This window comes from Larus michahellis, chromosome 17 (assembly GCF_964199755.1).
Source record: "Larus michahellis chromosome 17, bLarMic1.1, whole genome shotgun sequence".
In the NCBI taxonomy this organism is placed as follows: Eukaryota; Metazoa; Chordata; class Aves; order Charadriiformes; family Laridae; genus Larus; species Larus michahellis.
The window spans coordinates 2136582-2155180 of NC_133912.1; the positions used below are offsets into that span (position 1 = coordinate 2136582).

At 44.7% G+C, this 18599-nt stretch overlaps 1 protein-coding gene across 4 annotated transcripts in view; it reads left to right on the plus strand.

The window, feature by feature from the left end:
* Positions 1–18599, plus strand: part of KCNJ5 (potassium inwardly rectifying channel subfamily J member 5) — a 119878-nt gene that overhangs the window by 40882 nt on the left and 60397 nt on the right. For all 4 annotated transcript variants that reach the window (XR_012584111.1, XM_074561433.1, XM_074561432.1 and 1 more), the window contains one exon: positions 7734–8680. Coding sequence is in view for 3 of the 4 variants with exons in the window: in XM_074561433.1 (XP_074417534.1) it covers positions 7741–8680 (940 nt within the window). In the remaining variant the exon portion in view is untranslated. The remainder of the gene's footprint in view (positions 1–7733; positions 8681–18599) is intronic.

The following is an 18599-nucleotide window of genomic DNA, read 5'->3' on the forward strand; positions in this document are numbered from 1 at the left end:
CTGAAACGCGTGGAGTGACTCCATAATCCTCACCTAGAGTCAAAGATTAGATTCTTTTATAATTAGGATACTTACTAGTCAGCTTAGGGTTTAAAGAGCCCTTGCAGTGTAGTCTCCAGGCGATGAAGTGGCATGTTCAGCCCTTGGAGGGGAGAGGAAGTTTTTCATGCGCTGGGAATCCCTAGGGGTGTTTATGGCTCTGGGAGGTAAAAGCGTGAGTCATTTTTTTACCAATGTCCTGCTGCATCGGTCAAAAAGATGCCCGGAGTCCTCCTTTTTGTATCAGCACATGTATCAGTTGGGGGTAACACACTAACTTTTATACAGCCTGTGTCTCCTTTGGGTTTCACCTGAGAGTTTCGGGACCCAATGGAGAACTGGCAGAAACTGTCCCTGTCCCCAAAATCTCTGACTTTCAGGGATTCTGTAATCAAGTGGGTCCTTCCTGCTGCACCCTTTTACTTTTAAGTAGACAACTACCTTGGATTTATAGCAGAGTAGCTTGGAAGGAAACAAAACCGGCTTCTCTCACTAGTTCTCTGACCAATCCAAGCAGCCAGAGTCTCCTACAGTAGTGTGGGAAGTGTGTCTGGCTGTGGTTGTGTTGGGGCAGCTGTATCACTTCTGGCATTCACTTCTTTCCCCCGCTGTTCCTCCTCAGTTGGATCATTTCTGGTTCCCATGAGAGAAAATTCTTCACCTCTGGAAGGTTCCAGCCCAATTATTTACAGACTCTGACAAAGGCAGACAGAGTTTTGGAGTCATGTTCTGAAACAAATCTTCGGACTCTTTTATATAAGAATCAGCCACTTTCTGTTCAGTTTGAGGTCAGGAGAGCCACTGGGACATCTGGGGTGAGCAGTGGCACTTCACCGGCAGGTTGGGATTGGGGAGGTCAGTTTGTCTCTCCGTGACTCATCTTCTCCTGTCTGCGCAGCGGGTTCAGTGGCACTGATGAACATCTTGGGGCAAAAAGAGCCTGCATTTTGGTCAGTTCGTCTTTGAACTGTTTGGATGCACATTACTGGAGAAGTGTGAAGTGGTATTAACATCCTTCAATTTAATTTTATTATTTTAAGCCAGCTGCAGTGATTCTTAGCTGCTCTAATGGTGAAATACGTTAGAGATTTCTCCAAATACAATGGAGAACAGGAACGTTTGGTGCTCTTGGGGCAGGATTTTCTCTTCGAATTGAGGGTCTGCTTTCCCCAATATTCAGTGTGTGCTCTGTGTCAACAGCCAGTAGCAGGAGAAACAGGAGTGTCTTATCAGGACTAAAGTGTCTCTTTTGCTTTGTTCAGTTGCGGTGGTTGAAAGATAACGGTCAGATTTTCAATGACGCCATAAGGTCCCCCTAAAAATAGAGTCTGGGGTAAAAGGACAGAGACAGAGAGACTGCAGAGCGCTTCAGGCAGAGTCACTTCCTTGGAGGTGGAAGGATCAAATTGGCTTACATTCAGGCTTTATTTGTTGGGAAAGGAAATATCATTTGACTGTTCAATATTAAGAAAAACACCTGAGAACATAATATTGTGTTTGCATCCTTCGCACATGGGCTTTTCACGCTCAACTTCTTAAATTCAATGAAGTAGAAGGTAACTGGGTGGGAGTTACATGGATTATGTCCTCCCATCCGCCCTATGCCTTTGAACTGTGATATATCAAGAAGTAGATAAGCCTTAAGCTGCGGAAACTCCGTGTTCTCCAGTCCTCATTCTATAACAAGTTGTTATAGGGTCATTATGATGTCCAATAAGGCATTTTCGAGTTTTCATCTTTTTTTCTGAAAAAAAAAACCAACCCATCCCGCCCCAGTCTCTATTCTCATTACAATTTAGTTTCTCCACTCTTTTTGGCGTTGGTCTGAAGTCAATATATTTAATAAAACTGCAAACTTGTGTTATGTATGGGATTTTTTTTATACTTTAATCCATAGTTGGGAGACAAAAATCTGTTTGAAACCTGTAGCTACTTGAGAGACCGGAGACATTATTTCTTGGCATTAGAAATAATCTTGTGAGGTTATTCATGCAGGTAGATCAGGCTGCGTAGGCTTCTCAGGGTGATCTTTAGACTCACCTGAAGCAGATCGGGCCTGTATTTGCTGCTGGGTTGGTGGAAGGGAGGAGTGGTGCAGCGGTTATAGGCACTTGTTTAGGATTTTTTAAACTCCAGGTTTAATTCCCTGCCACAGACACCCAGTGTGAGTGTGGAAGAAGCAAATGTCTTTGTGACTGGCTTCCCCGTATTGAAATATGGGAAATGGAACACTTCCTTCTTCCACAGATCTTACTGAAGAAATAAATAATGTTTTAAAGCATGTGATACCTGTGTTGAACACTGTGAAACATTTGGATACTCTGGGAATGGGGAGGGGGCGCTTTGCTACCTCACAACCGAGAATGGAAGGGCTCAGGGATGTTACAAGTGTGATTATCCAGCATTGCTGGGGAGAAGGATAGATTGGGAGGCAATTAAAAGGTAGAAGTAAAGTGTAAACATCCATAAACTCTGTCCTTCTGCGTGCCATAGTGGCTTCTTACCCAGAGAGATTTTCTTACAAGGTATTATCTTTTGAAAGACTGAACACTTTCCGTTTCGTTATTTCTGAGCCTAATGAACTCCAAGCAAGACAGGCACCGCCACCAGCCCAGTAACAAGCACAAAGTCATCCTGCTTCCTCAGGAGCTGCCTAGTTATTCAGCGCTCGCCCAGTTTGTGTACTGGTGGGTGGGTGTCTCCTCTGGCCCCAGAGGAACTCCCTTGTAAAATCGCGCCTGTCAGCAGGTTAGAAAAGCGGTGCTGCGACGTAATGAAACCTCCAAGAGGAAATGAGGCATCTTCCTCCTTCAGCGCTGCGCGAGATTACGCTTTGAAAAGCAATTATTTGGATGAGGGAGCTTTTGAACCACATGTTTATTAGTGAAGCGCCACGGGTCTCCCTTCCTCTGCAGTTTCCTTAAATGTTTTGCCCTGGTTTTGAGTAGCATAACTTTCTGGCATCATTCCCTCCACCTGTGGATCTCCAAGCACTTTCCAAAGAGGCGGTCATCAACAATCTCTATTTATAAGCCAGAAAACTGAAAGATGACATGATTTGCACAAAACCTACCTGCCTTTCTTTTTCTCGCATGCGTATGTATGCCTCAAAAGGTAATCTCGTCTCACCTCGGTCGTGCACAGGCAGTAAATAAAAGGATAGTGGGAAAGATGCCTTTCTTGGGGAAATCAAAGCCCCGCCTGTCAGTCAGCGCCTATCTAATGGCCATTTCTCTTCAGGCCAGCTTTTCCTAATATTTCTTCTTCCTCCCTCTTTCCACTAGCACTCAGCGTTCAGCGATCGATGCTTTTATTCTCTTTGGGTGCTACTGCTTTAACTTGCTTTATTCCTCTACCAGCTTTCCCATGTTGCCAGTGTCTGTCAATTAAGAATTTCATTCCCTTGCAGCAGCGTAACCCGATGGAGAATATGTGTCCCAGAGGAGTCTGGGGACAGTAACCCAGGCTCTGGTTTATGTGGTGTGGGCCAACAGGCAGCAAAAGAACCAGGTCAAGTGTTTCAGTAATGAATTGTTGAATATTTACTGCTGTATTGATTCCCTGTTGAGTAGTATAGGGCTCTTTGTCTGGGAAAAGAGATGATAGAATTAAGTAGAATCCTCTTTTTGTGTGGAGGGTTTACTAAAGAACGGTTGCTCGTTTATTCTCATAATGCAAGAAAACATGGGCATCAGGTTTAAAACAAACAAAAATAACTATTTTTTTACGTAAACAAACCTGATGACAAATTCACATCTTCAAACTCCTCCTGCCTGCCAATTTAAACCTCTCCAGAAGCAAATGCCGTCCCCGCTGAAACTTGCATTTCTTTAAGTGAGATCAGTCGTTATTTAAATTGAAAAAGCCACCATGGTCAGCAGGGGAAAAAAGTTTTTTGCAGGCTTTTCTTGGTTTACCTTTTGTGATGTCTTTAGCAAATTTCTGTCTTGAAGACCTGGAGCTATCGGGAGGTAAATCAGCCCTGTCAGGCAAGGCTTGTAGATGGCTCTGCAAAGCAGCATCTCCTGAAGATACTTAGCTAACCCCGGCTCGACTCTTCTTCCGCAAATCTAAGAGCCCGAAATGTCACCGCCTGCCCCGAGTCTGTCGTCTCGGCAAAAGCTGAGCAACAGCAAGTCTGATAAAAAGCCTCTTTGCAAGGTTGATAATACACTGACTCACCATCTCCTTTTGCAGTAGCCTGTCCAAAAGGAAAGCGGCTTTGTACAAAAGTGACATTTTTATTATCTTGGCCTCGTTTAACCAAAGATGGTAAATGCCAAGGAAACAGGACGGTGCATGTGACTATAAGAGGAAATTTCATCTCACAGATCTCTTTGCTGGAGGGAGCAGTGATTTACAAACTGAGGTCTAAATCTCTGTGAGATGCTTGCACGTAATTACCATTATCTGGCAGAGATGTGTGTGCTTGATAGCGGTGGCAGTGTATTACACGATGAAGGAGTTAACCAAATCCTTACGGTGCTCCTTTTATAGTATCTTGTCATTTGTGCTTAAGTTTCCCAGAGCAGTTAAAATAATGATAGCAAATTTCCTAAAAGGTTCTTGTGCCTAGGATCTCACAGACCATTCATACCCGTATCACAAATTTTACAGCTGGGGAATTAAGGCAGAGGGAAAAGCAGTGATTTGCTCAGAATTAGAGGGAAAAATACTGAACTCATTGGGAACAGAAAGCTGGCTAGTCCTCAGACATCCAAACCCGTGCTCAAACTGATAACCAATATTATTCCTTTGAAATAATCTAATGCAAAGATTCATCTGCTTAATTCTTTTCAATAGCCACATACTGAGGTTATGCTTATACTACGATGGGAGAGTTTAACATTAAATCTTAGGAGAAATTGTAATGCCACTGAAGCTGTCGGCAAAGTTCATATATAGCAGGAATTTTTCGGCTTTAATGGACCACTTGTGAGGTGTTCCTGAAGGTTGCCAGAAAGATTTCACTTGACCTATTGTTAAAGATCAGCAGCATTAGAAAAGTGATGCTGCCGGTCCCTTGAGTGTTTTAGTTAAAGCAGGTTTCCCTCTACTTTCATTAATGGCAGTCCCTCTCGCCTGCTTCACCAGAGTGATATTTCTAGGGATTTAGGCTTTTTGATTGTTTTTATTCTGTTCTGTTCTTTTTAATATGTCTCAAGATCTTTTTGGTCTCTTTGGTGTGAATCTAAAATATGAAACCTTACACTATAGAATAATGTCTTGAAATTGATTGTTCTCTCTTGCACAGTGTCACTGAAACTCAGCTTCAAATGTAACTTGCGTAACAAAATTGTCGTTAAACCAATTCTTCTCAAATTGAAAACATGAAACGCTTGCCTGTTTTTACCCTTCTTCACATAGATTGATCAAAACCTTTTTAGTCCAAATGGAGCAATTTTAGATTAATCAAACATTGCAAACAAAGATCAAAAGTAACATTCGTAAGAAGAAAGCAAAGAGGTTTTCTCTGTACCCAGTTCTCTTTAAGTCAGCGGATGGAATGTTTCTTTCCCTATTAAAGAGGAAAAAAAAAAAAGTGGGTGATTGTTCTGACTTGCACTCGGCGTATGCTTTCGCATGTTGGGAAGTGAGAGTCAATGTGTACCCTGAGCATTTCACAGCATCCAGCAGCCACTTTGCCCGCGTGTGAATAGACACATGCCATGAGGCAGCAGAGAGCCAGCCCCAGGGGCCGGGAGGCCGGAGTTTGCAACAGGTAGTAGAAGATGGCTGGGGATACAGAGCTAAATATACCACGAGCCAGCTCCCAGGAGCCCTACCTTCAGAAGTGAAAGGAAAAGAGGTAGGGATCAAAATTCTGCCAAAGTCCTTGGTGTTGCTATTTGAGGAAGGGAACGGTGCTGGGGTTATCTATCCCATGCCCAGGATCATACGCGGTGGGGCGGCAGGCCCGATTCCTCCTGACGTACCATCCCAGCATCATTAATCCCGATTATTTACCCCTTCCCGTGGCTGCACTGGCTCAGCCCTGGCCCAAACCCTCCAAACCAGGCAAATTTGCCAGCAGGAAGGAGCGTCGGGACCGTGCTGCGGACAGATGGCTGGGCTCCCTGCTGAACGCAGCCAGCGGGTACGGTTCCAGCAACAGGCTCTGGCTGCTTCGTTGGAGTAATGATTGATGGTGACTTATACAAGGGCTAAGAGTAATTCTTTGCTGTTAACCAGACTTGGCTACAGCAGAATGGAAGTGGAAATTTGTTGCTTCATTTATTCATCCTGCCTCTGCTTCCTTCCTGCCCACCCTTTGTGCTTTTTAATACCGAAAAGATGAAGCTACTTTGCTCGATCTTAAAATTGTCTTTCCCAAGATACTCTTAATTGTATCTCTACACCTTTTCTTATTCACAGACGCATAAGAAGATTAAAGATAGAGGGAGCAGTAATAGATTTAGTTAGGTTTTAATAGGATTTGCGGAGGACAATGCAGAGAACGAACGCCATGGAGAATATTGCTACTCTATCTTTGATATCCCTAAGGCTTCTTAGGTAGTCTTTCACAGAGAATTTTGTCTGTGCCCTGCATTCAGCGTCCAGACTCTCATTTTTCAACAGAGCGCGTGTGGTTGGTTTTTTTTTTTACAGGAGTATCTAATCATCTCGGTAAACAGGATGTTACATTATAACCTGCAAAAAACATTGCAGCCATCATTTTGTATTATTTATCTGTAGCTCGTTAAGTGTAGCTTTGCACGTCGACAGTGGGCTTTTTAATAGCTCTCGGTTCGTTTCTAAAGGTGTCCGGTGTTTTTGTCTAATGTCAGATGAAGTGAAGGGGTGGGTTCTGATATGTCTGATTAAGAGTAGGCCTGGATTCATCACACCTTCAGACACGTAATTCCAGATGCTAAATTAAAAACTTATTTCACATTTGGAGGCCAGGCTCCCGGAATAATTTGTGGAGGGGGTGGGTACTTCCAGAAGGTGATTCAGCACACCTGAAATCTGAATTACCCCTGGAGGTGCCTTTCTCTGCTGACTGCAAGGGAAACCTTCATGCATAATTTAGACTTATGTGAGATTTAGGTAGACAGTAGTGCTCAGTGTTTTCTATTAATTTCTAAGGTTTCTCTTGGTATGCACCCAAAACCTGAGGCATCGAAGAACTCCAGTCACTCTTGAAAATATATGTCGATGTATCTTTACTTTGCTTCCAGTTGTGATCTCAAGCACATTTTGGGTGTAAAAAAATCTGAGGACCAAAAATAACCCCCAAACCCGCAACTGTAACACGGTTTACCTATTTCACAACTCCCAGACCGTGCCCATCACCATTTTTTCTGAGGTTCCTGTAGTGCCTTAACAAAGTGACTGGCAGCTGGTTCATGTTTGAAGGGACCGTGTATTACGAATTAGTATTTAACGTCCAGTTCAACGCAGCATTATATTTAGTAAGTGGTTGTTGTGAGAGGAGTGCTGAAGCCTTTCAAAGTGTTTCCCAAAACAATACTAGGAGGAAAGACATGGCCGTAGCGAAAAGCCTTCCTGTTGTAGAATCAGCCTGTATCCAGCCCTGCACTAGCACGGGCCAAAAATTGTCAGTGTAGCATTAATATTTGCGATGTTACTTGTCCCGGTCTGTCATAATGGTTCAGACAGTAAAACAAAATGGCTTTTTGTCTCAGCTCTTTTCCTCGTGTCTTAAACTTTATTTCTTTGTTCTCCTGCAGCCCAGCCATGGCCGGAGATTCTAGGATCTTCATGAACCAGGACATGGACATCGGAGTTACATCCAGAGAGCCTAAGAAGATTCCCAAACAGGCTCGGGATGATGTCCCCATTGCCACTGACCGAACCCGCCTCATATCAGCAGAAGGTAAGAAGCCACGTCAGCGTTACATGGAGAAAAGTGGCAAGTGCAATGTGCACCATGGAAATGTCCAAGAAACCTATCGATATCTTAGTGACCTCTTCACGACGCTGGTGGACCTCAAGTGGCGTTTTAATCTTCTTGTCTTCACTATGGTCTATACCATCACTTGGTTGTTTTTTGGGTTCATATGGTGGCTCATTGCCTATATCCGGGGAGACCTGGACCATCTTGAAGATGAGAACTGGATCCCCTGTGTTGAGAATCTCAGTGGATTTGTTTCTGCGTTTCTGTTTTCTATCGAGACTGAGACAACGATCGGGTATGGCTATAGGGTCATAACGGAGAAGTGCCCAGAGGGCATCGTACTGCTTCTCATCCAGGCTATTCTGGGCTCCATTGTCAATGCGTTCATGGTGGGATGCATGTTTGTCAAGATCAGCCAACCAAAGAAGAGGGCCGAAACCCTCATGTTTTCTAACAACGCAGTGATTTCCATGAGGGATGAGAAGCTCTGTCTCATGTTCCGGGTTGGAGACCTCCGCAATTCCCACATTGTCGAGGCTTCCATCAGAGCCAAACTGATTAAGTCCAAACAGACCAAAGAAGGAGAGTTTATCCCCTTGAACCAAACGGACATCAACGTGGGATTTGACACTGGAGACGACAGATTGTTCCTGGTGTCACCTCTTATCATCTCGCATGAAATCAACGAGAAAAGCCCCTTCTGGGAGATGTCCCGCACCCAACTGGAGAAGGAGGAATTTGAAATTGTGGTCATCCTGGAAGGAATGGTGGAAGCAACAGGTAAGGACTTGTCAAAAATCAATCACAATTTTGAGGGGGGAAGGGGAAAAATGGAGTACATTGAGATTTTACTGTCAATGTCACCTGGACTGAGGACATGTTGGGATTTGTCCTTCTCCAGTGACTGATTCAGGTGGGATATTGTGGTCTGAGATAATTAGCAATTAAAAGATGGGTCCTTTAGCTCATGTTGTAGTATTTCACACTCTTTTTATAAGTCCAAGATTCAGACGAAGGGGTTGCTCGAGAAGCTGTCCATAATCACTTAGAACTGATCCATGGGAAAAAAGGAACGGACTAAAAGAATTCATGAGGTCTCTTGTGGTCCTGTTTCCTGTGATCAAAATTCGTGGCGCAAATCTTTTCCCATTTCTCCTCTGTATTAAAAATTGGCTGTAACTGCGCTATTTTAGGTATTGCTGTAGTATTGCTTTTTAACGGAGGCTATGAAGGAAATGCCCGAGTATTACTATATCCCATAAAACAGCATGTGCTGAAACTGAATGACTTGCACGTGATGCAGGACATATATTTTCAAAAGGAGCTCAAAGAGGAAAAATACAGAAACTGCTTTTGTGACTCTTGCAACCCAGCAGCTGTTTAACAGCTTAAAACAATGCTGTGTAATGGGTGGATGAGGAAATAGACTCAGTTGACTCCCGATTTCCTCCTATGGGTGTATTTGTGGCAAGTGATGAAAGAAGTCTGCGTCCGTATATAATAAATCTGGAAAAGTTGTGTGCCTCAGCTTGCCGAAGCGTAGAGAAGGGAGGTGGCAGCAGGCCACAAAGGCCTCCAGGCTCCTTTCCGCAGGGGGGATGCGGTGCATCTCCTAGGGCTCTGGCTAGGGAGCAGGATGCATTTGCTCTGGAGTCTTACCTAAAAGACAGGGCACCATGGGGTTCGGTTTACCCCTTGGAGCTAATTCATTGATTCTAGGCTTTGAGGAGGAGCTGGCAGGCCCTGTCTGCTCTGCTTCTAGCACAGCCAAGCGTGTTTTAGCACCCGGGGATGCTGACGCTCCCTTCAGGCAGGTTTTCTGAGCCGGGGGCTGGCAGCGTGCCATGGTCCCACCGGGGCCTTTAAGGGGAAGGCAGCGCTCAGGAGAGAATTCCTATCTGGAGACGTGGAAACAAAGAAAGGGTCAGAGATGCAAAAAAGCTTTTAGAAGTAGTTTTGCCCTTTGGTGTTTAAGGATTTTAGCTATGAGATGGCACTGTGGACCCAAGTCTTTTCTGTTGGTGGTATTTGGATTTTATTTTTTTTCACCTTGACGAAGCATGGGTTCTCTCTGAAACACTAGCAAGGGTTTTCGGCTTGGTATGAGTAATCAGCACCCTGCCTCACAGATTCTGGCCCTTGCTTACTATTAATATTGTCCCCTTCTTGAGATTTGTCCTTGTTAGTCTCCTAACGGCCAGATGTAAGGGAAACCGTCTCTCAGATTCCTGCATCCCAGACCTTCCCTCTTAAAGACAGCTCTCTAGAGAGCTAATGCAGTTTCCCAGTATCTCCCCGTAGTCATTAGGTGAATGGCAATCGCTGACTTACCCAAACAGGGCTGGTGGGAGGTTACGTACAGATTGCACCGTGCCTAGGCTGGAGTACTGGATTGTGGAAGTGGAATTCTTTTGGCATTGCTAGGCAAATATTCTTTCCCAGCAGAGTATTGTAGAGACATGGCAAAAGAAGGGGTGGGTGGAAAAGACTATCAAAGGCAAAGATTTGTAATGGAAGCTTATTTTGTAGCCTAAACATTTGCTAGATGCTAGAACCTCCTAATCTGAGCGTGGAATGCAGTTCCTTGTTTGTCCAAAGCCTCTTTCCTCATCACACAGTGACACTATGGAATTCTGTCTGAACAGCTACTGCACTGCCTTCCCTTTGTGAAAGCTCAGCCTCTGCTAGACATGTATGAGAGGAAGTCATTATCAATAACAACCTCAAAATTAAAAGCATGGCATAGGAATAATATTGCTTTACAAATGGGCTCCTCTCCCGGAGGGATTGCACAGGCCAGTGTATAATGATATTAAGGAGCATACATCTGTGGAAATGAATTATTCTGGTCTCAGAAGACAGGCTGTGAAATTCCAAAATTGGAGCTAGAAGAGCCAGTTTGCATCGAACTTAGAGCAGGGCGGACCTCGGGTGATGCCGTTATCTGATTCAGCGCCTGAGATGGTTTTCTGAACGACATATGGTCGCTGGCGGGGGGGGGGTTTGGCACAGTGAGAGGTGCTTGCAGAAGCACAGTGTTTGTGCTTTCCTCTTTGTCCTCACACTTTGTAATATTGATAAAGCAGTTCGGGGGATATTAATCCCTACCTCCATACCTTAAAATTTGCTCCAAGCAAATTCTTTAGCTTCTTTCCTTCCTATTGTATTGCTCAAGCCCCTTCTGCTTTTGGGAACGGTATCATTTACTTGCAGCGTGACGTCTATTAAATCATGACCCTATTACAACCTGGTCAGGTTGAGGGCAGTATCAAAACGCAACGGACCATTTGTTCCCTTCGTAACCCCTATGAACAATTAGGAAGCACCATAGCAGTGTTGAGGGGTGCAACCGGTCAGCGTGTACAGCTCTGGGCATGGGGCACAAGAGGCACACGGGTCCTGCGGGCTCTCTCGGAGGTGGCGCCGCTCTGCAGTTGTGGTCAGGAGTAAAAATCAATGGAAACTTATTCCGTCTTTACAGACAACAGCAAATCCCAGCGGGAATGCATCCCGCGCTGCTGGGGACAAGGCAGCCCTATTTTTTCAGAAGGTATTTTGAAAGCAGGTCAAAATGGCGATGGTCAACGTACAAACGACTAAAGAAATTTTAGTCTTGACTAAAAGCATGAATATTTTTCACTGTAAATTTGGGACAGCAATTTTATAACTGTTTCCAATAGCTTGAAGCAACCACACATATATTACAAGTGTAGTGTATTGTCTCCTCTCAAACAAGTATCTCTGCCTCCTGACATTTAAGTTTCATTCCGATCCAGTGGAAGGCAAAGACGGTAAATAGTTTCGAATGAAAAGTGTAGAATTAATTCTGAAGAGCTCAAACACTTCAAGTCATTGTTTTTTCTTACAAAATGAAACATTGTGGTTTAAAACAATGTTTTTGTTTTCAAGTTGACTTGAATTTCCTAAACACTTCAAGTTGTTTTTTTTTTTTACAAAGTGAAACATTGTGTTTTAAAACCATGTTTTTGTTTTCAAGTTGACTTGAATTTTTGAAAGGGTAAATAACGGCACACTGAAGAATAGCAGCGCACAAGAAACACAGCAGCCAGCGTGATGGTTTTATTTTGACGAAAAAGAAAATAAACATTGTATTATCCTAGTGAGAGCCCTCCGGGGCCCCACAGCTGCGCTGCTCACCAGCCCAGAAGCCAGCTGCGGCAGAAAGCCCACCGACACGGGTCCTTCCAGCCCACGCTTCAGTCTGGCCGAGGCACTGTGACTCCACCAGAGGTTAAAACGTGCCAAAGGGGGACGGAGTTTCTGGGCAGATCCGTTGCGATCACTGCGGAGTGAAATGAGCACCCTAAAGACAAAATCAATACAGATGACAAGTGTTTTGACTTCCCGGGCTGCTTCGTGGGCATCTTGAAAGCAGCAGCATCACTCACGGTGCCTACTTAATGAATTGGTCACAGAGATTACTTTAGGGAATTAATTCTCTTTTGCCTTATCTGAAAGGGACACTTGTCAAGATCAGCTGGTCCAAATTTGACCTGCAATAAAAGGGAAGAAAGTGAAGGCAGAAAATCTGTTTGCAAAGTGAATGCAGTTTTGCTTTCACTGCCTTTCCGCTCTCCACAGTGGCCACAAAAAAAATTAGAGCCCTCCCGTTGACAGAAACGTCCAGGCTGTTGTTGGCCAAACCACTTGCCCTTGGCCTCCTCATCCTGAACGGAACGTAGGGAGTTCAGCAAGGCTGCCGGCACGGAGGAGAGCGGTGGAGATTCAGCCCCCCCTTCCCTGTGCGTGCAGGGTCACCTGGGTTATGACGAAGAATTTGGCTGATTCAATCAGGGAACATCGGAGAGTCCAACCTATGTATTTATAGATTGATTTAGTTATTTATTTTCCTGCAAGCCGTCACTCCGTGAGGCGACACAGTCTGCCTCTCCTCCAAGACTTTCTGGCAGATAATTTGAAGAGGCTCTCTTCTTTTCCAGCTTTACCCTTTTGCTGCTGCTTACTGACAATTAACCAAAACCTGATCTATCGGTAGCTGTCCTACAAACCTCATTCTGTACCTACAGCGCCCAGCGGTGCTGTTGGCTGGGCACACAGACAGCACTGCTTGCAATTTTACTCTTGGTCCTCCCTGGTTTTCATTACCTCTTCTTCCCACCGCCGTGAAATAAGCCACAAGACATAGTCCAGGTGCCTGATGAGTCCGGTCACTAAAGGAAGTTTTAATCAACTCTTAGGAAGGGATAGGTATATATATTCTAGTTTAGAAGCTGCGTGATGAAAAGTGGTTTAATCACTAGGAGTAATTTACCCCATCCTGTCCCTGGGAGAGTATATGCAAACAGCAGCTTTTTTGCACTTCAATTTTCCCACCTTTACAGAGGCCACACAAAAATTTCCTGGCTGTAAATACAGGATCAAAAGAAGTAGTCACAACATAAGGTATCCTGAAATTAATGATGACTTTCATGGGGGAACAAAGGAAGGGTGAAATTACTAAATGGAGTTTCTGTGCATTCATCATCTGCTTTGGGTTGTCTTCTTGTTTTGTTTTGCATTTTGCATGTAAATAAGTTTTCTGCAACAAGGACCTTGCAGAAGTGCTACAGAAGCCGCTTATATAATTATAGGGAAGAGAGAGACGTCTCAAGTCATTCTTTTCACGAGCTGAATTGTCCTCCAGAGGTAGACACATGCAGGGTAGTCATCTGAGCTGCTCTGCAGTCACTGTAAGTACCTTTGCGAGGGGCCTGAAGTTACAGTGTGAGCTTGGTGCTCAGGGTCTGCCTGGGAGAGACCTGGCAATTGCATCCAAGATCTTTAAATCATAAGGTCCTTCTTTTTTTTTTTCTTTTTCTTTTCTTTTTTCCTTAAATTTCCAGCGCCTAGGAGCTTTTGCATGCCTGGAGAGCGTTCAGATAAATTAAAATCCTATTACTCTCCTCTGGCATAAAAATCAAAGTGAATCAAGCCCAGACATGTCCTTCTCTAAAGGAGACAAGCACAAATAATTGGAGGACCATGCTCCTACCTTCTAATATTCCTTTTCAAGTTGGAGGAATATTGACTTTCTGGAGGTTACAGTTTTCTTTCGTCTAATTAATGCAAAGGGACTAATAAATTTTATAACTATCCAAATGCTGATGCTAATCTAAAGATGTGCGTTGCCTCATTAGAGTGCTAGAACTTAAAATTTTTATAGCTACTCCTTGCCATCCTGATTTACATCAGTGTGTCACTATACCTCTGAGTCCATCAGTTCTTTCCCTGTACTCTGGTAGTGTAGGTGGAGCTCAGCTGAAGGAGCCGAGTATGGATTATGCTGCTCGGGTGCATCCAGCACAAGGGGAAAAGTCTCCCTGCAAACAATAGCGTACGAAAACAAGGACAGGGGAGCGCAGTCACTTCCAGCAACATCTGTGTCTGAACTGCAGGGAGAGCCTAGCGAATATGGCAAACGTACGCTCAGCATCCACATGACATTTTGCCAGCAGATAATCACTGAGCTCTGTGGCATTTAAATGAGGAGAGTTAATTTTAGGCTGATGAAAAATGTTGCCTTGACAGCCCCCGGGGTTGGGATATCTCTACCCACTGAGAAAGTTCAGGCCGTGCAGCAGTACTGAATGATTCAACTGTACTGTTGATGCGATCAAATCGGAGCCTGTGGCAATTTCTTGGGTTGGGAGGGGAAGGTTTGTGGTCCCCTTGCCTTCTCCCGTTAAACTGCCAGTAAAGGTACTGGCTATGACGGCACGTCTGACGCAAATACGCATCCTCCATCAGTTGGAGAGAGCCTGCTGGTGCATCTCTGGAGAACCAACCAGCTGCAAATGCAGTTAGATTTGGCCTATGATAATGAAGTTTGATTTTATCCGGTCACCTAAGGGGACACAAGACCTGGAAATGAGGAGCAGTCGCCGCTTTCCCCAGCAGAGCCGGGCGCCTCTGCTCCGCTTGCATAATCGGGGGCATTGCGAGCACTGCAACGCTCCGAAATCTGCAGCTCCCATTGCGTATGCAGCAGAAAACCCAGGCTCCTCACCCGGCGAGCCATCAAATAACTGCTTTTTGTCAGCACGTATTAATGTGCCTTTGTCTTTGATAAAATGTAAGCTGCCTGATCCCTACTGATTTTGATGACAGAAAAGTGCCGTATTGGTAGAGTTCCCTGACACCTCTTTTACACACCAGTCTTTCCGCAGCGACTCCCTCTGTTCTCGAATGTAATGAAACACCTGGTTTTATACACATAGCAATATATTTTGCATCTTTTCATCTACTGGAAACCAGAAACGGGCCATTTAGGAAGGCATCTATGGCTGCCTTAAACAGGAACATGCACAAACTCGGTTATTGATCCTGTGATGCCGTGACTCCAGCCAACAGACAAAAAAATCCACTTCTTAGGATTGTGCTATAATGAAATTATCGTTAAAACTCTCTGAAATGTTTATTGCAGAACTTGAAACCAGGAGACAGTCCTCTGGTCTCCAGCTTTCGGAAAAGCCTGGAACTGGTTCCAGCTTTATTGAAAATTTGGTGCATCTGCTTATAACTTTGCACAAACTTTTTTTCTGGTTCCAATTACAATTGAGTTTTGTTTGTGACTGAAAGCGAAGACGCTGAATTAAGAGATGAGAAAGCTGTAACTAAACCTTGAAAGCTGAAGATTTCACATATCATTTCACATTTTCCACAACTGACGGATTATACACATTTGTATCAACCTTATTTTTTTCATTTTTAAACCAGATTGTTTAGGAGAAAATCAAATTTCTAATGGTCTTACTATCCAGAAAATACACTTGAAAAATAAAAATCTCTGTGACTTTATTTTCAAATAAGTTTTGAAGCGCGTCTACTTAGGCCAAAAAGGGGTAATGGGGATATTCCTTTGGCGTGAAGCTTATTTCAATGAAATGCCCAAGTCACCAAATACCACCTCTCTATAACTATACCAAATATCTCTACCATTTGAACCCAAAATGTGTAGTTATATCTACTTTAAGAAAAGGATGAGCAGCCTTTATCAGGGCCATAAATACTGTGATTATTTTTGCAAGAAATTCTGAGTTTGAACTCTCCCTCAATTGCTCGGGCTCTCTGAAATGTCGGTGCTTCGGGGTGGCCCGAGTCGGTGCTGCTGCGCCGAGGTGGAGAGGCAGAGGCAAAGTCGGTGAGTTCTTGCTGGGTATGAGCACGGGATGTATCCGTCACCCGGGACGTCTCACGGACTTGGAGAAGCAAAAATTTATGAAATAAAACTGCTGGGTTTTGCAGAGAGCTGAAACTTAGATTTTCCGAGCGCAGAGGGCAGAGCGCACGTTGTGCGCTGCATCACGTACTCTCAATAAAAGTAAGGTTTATTGTTTGCACACCTCTTCTGTCATCTTTTTGCAGTTACAGAGGCAATAATTAGCTAGGGACATTACAGATGCATTAATTAACCAGGCTGGAGAGCACAAGGCAGCCTGCAACGCAGGCACTTAATGGAATTTGAAGCAGAGACAATGCTGCTGTTTACTGGGTAATGTAGGGGTTGCCAAGCAGTGTGTCCCCACGCAATTAAAACACCACTGCACATGTGCTAAAAAGGAATATTTGAATGGGATTATGGAGCAATTACAAGTTGTCTTATTGTGCTGGCTCTGTGTCCCCCTGGGGTTACAGCAAGCAGCTACTGCAGGAAGCTGGCAGTGTGCAGTATTTGGTTGCTGAAAGCTTTCTATTGTTCCTTCTTTAATTGAATACTTACAGCAGGAGATAACTGTGGCTGAGTCTCTGGAGTGCAGGTTCACTGTCAGGTACTCCCCCAGGGAAGGAGCTAGTTCAGACCCTGATTATAAGGCAGGACTTCCCTTAGGATGCTTCAGCCCCCTGTGTTTAGCAGAGACACCCCATCTTGGCCTTGGGGACTTCTACATGGTGCCTTTATGCAGCACTCGGGAGGCCGCGGTAAGAGCCATCCCGTTCGTTCACAGGACCCAGTCCTGCACACCACGGTGAGCCTGGGCGGGCTCCTCTCCTGCCCTCCTTGCTGGGCTCTGGAAGCCCTCAGAGCATGGAGGAGACACTTGAAGTCCTCCCTGATTTCTGGTGCAAAACCAGCTCTGCCTACAGGAAAAAGGGCTAGTTTATTCTGTCTCCTTACCACACATGCGCGCGCTGCTGGTTGTCCAGCATCCTGGCCTCCCAGTATGAGGGAGCATCGGAAAATGGGATTAGCCCTGTAGCCCTGCATTTCTGACCCTCAGAACAGCCTGTAGTAAAAGCCCTTGCCCAGGGAGGTCAACCGTGTGCTAAGTGTCAGCGACACAGCTCTCCTGAGAAGAACTGTAGCGGGACTCCGAAATTAGCAGGACTCCAAAATTAGCAGGACTCCAAAATTAGCAGGACTCCGTGAGCTGCCGGCGCGTTGAGCTGCTCTTTGCTGGCTGATAAAAGGGAATGAAGATTAACCAGCCCAGGGCAGGTGATGCTGCGCGTCGTAGCGTCACCACAGAGTCAGGAGCGGTCTCCACGCTGGTTTTTATTTCTCAAGCAAAAGCTGGTAGTTTCCTGAAAAGACGCTGTACCTCCATAGAACTTCTCCAAAAGGCAAAAACACTTGGGGTAATTTTCTTCTTCCATTATTGTATTTTTCATAGCAGCCTCTGCGCTTCCCGGTTCCTTCCGGCCCAGGAAGCACGCGATGACTAACTCGGTACTTGTTGTTCCTGCCCAGAAGCAAATACTCCTGCAGATCTTCCTGGGGGGGAAAAATTGGCTTTTCGGTCTACGATGCAGAACTGGAAATGTCTCAGTGGTGCATGTGTCAGCGTCACTCTTTTCACCTTTCAAGAACCAAAAGCAACTAAAATACTCCTGGCCTGAGAGCTTTAAACTAAGGAAAGCAATAAGAGACAAGTAAAGCTTTCCAGAGAACTTGCTTCTGTGGGTGTCTTTTAATGGATTGTAGCAATTATGAGAACAAAATATCTGTCTTTTCACAAAGGTGCCTTTTTTTTTTTTAAGGAAAGGAGTTTTCTGATTACTTTGAGCTCACATGGTGAGAATACAGGACATGCTCCTCCCTGAAGCATCTGACACGGGTATTTTCCCCCCTGTGCCTTGCCTCCAAATTTCCCCCCCTGTGCATTGCGCCCTCCAAAAGAGAACAATGGGAGGTTTTGTGAGGTCAGGTTTTCCGAATTTCACCAGAGTTAATTCCAAAATCACATAATAGCATAATAAATAACATAATTAGGACAAACAGAAGACAAATATTTGGAAGAGAAGTCAGCCTTGACATTGGCAGGTGATCCCAAGGGAATTTGTTCGCAGTTACGCCAATGCTGAACTCTTCTCCCAGTTCTGCAAAGCTTCTCTTCAGACTTTTTCAAAGTAAATAAATAAACTCTGATCCTTGGGGCTGAGAAGCAGCTTGACAAATACCAGTTTCATACTGCCCACTGTTCATTCAGTCCACAATCCGTTAATACATGGAATTCAACATGCTTATGAGCTCGACTGTGCGTCGTTGTGGGTTATGGATCTGCCAACCCAGTGCAGTTGAATTGAACCCCCCAGAGGTATTGAAAAGTCATTTTGCCATATAAATCACGAGGAGTTGTGGCCCTCTCCACCTTTCGGGCTGTTAAGTCTTGGTGTCTTAACCTGAGCGCAGGAGGGAATGGCTGATACTGCTGTGGATGAAGAGGGATGGGGTCAGACG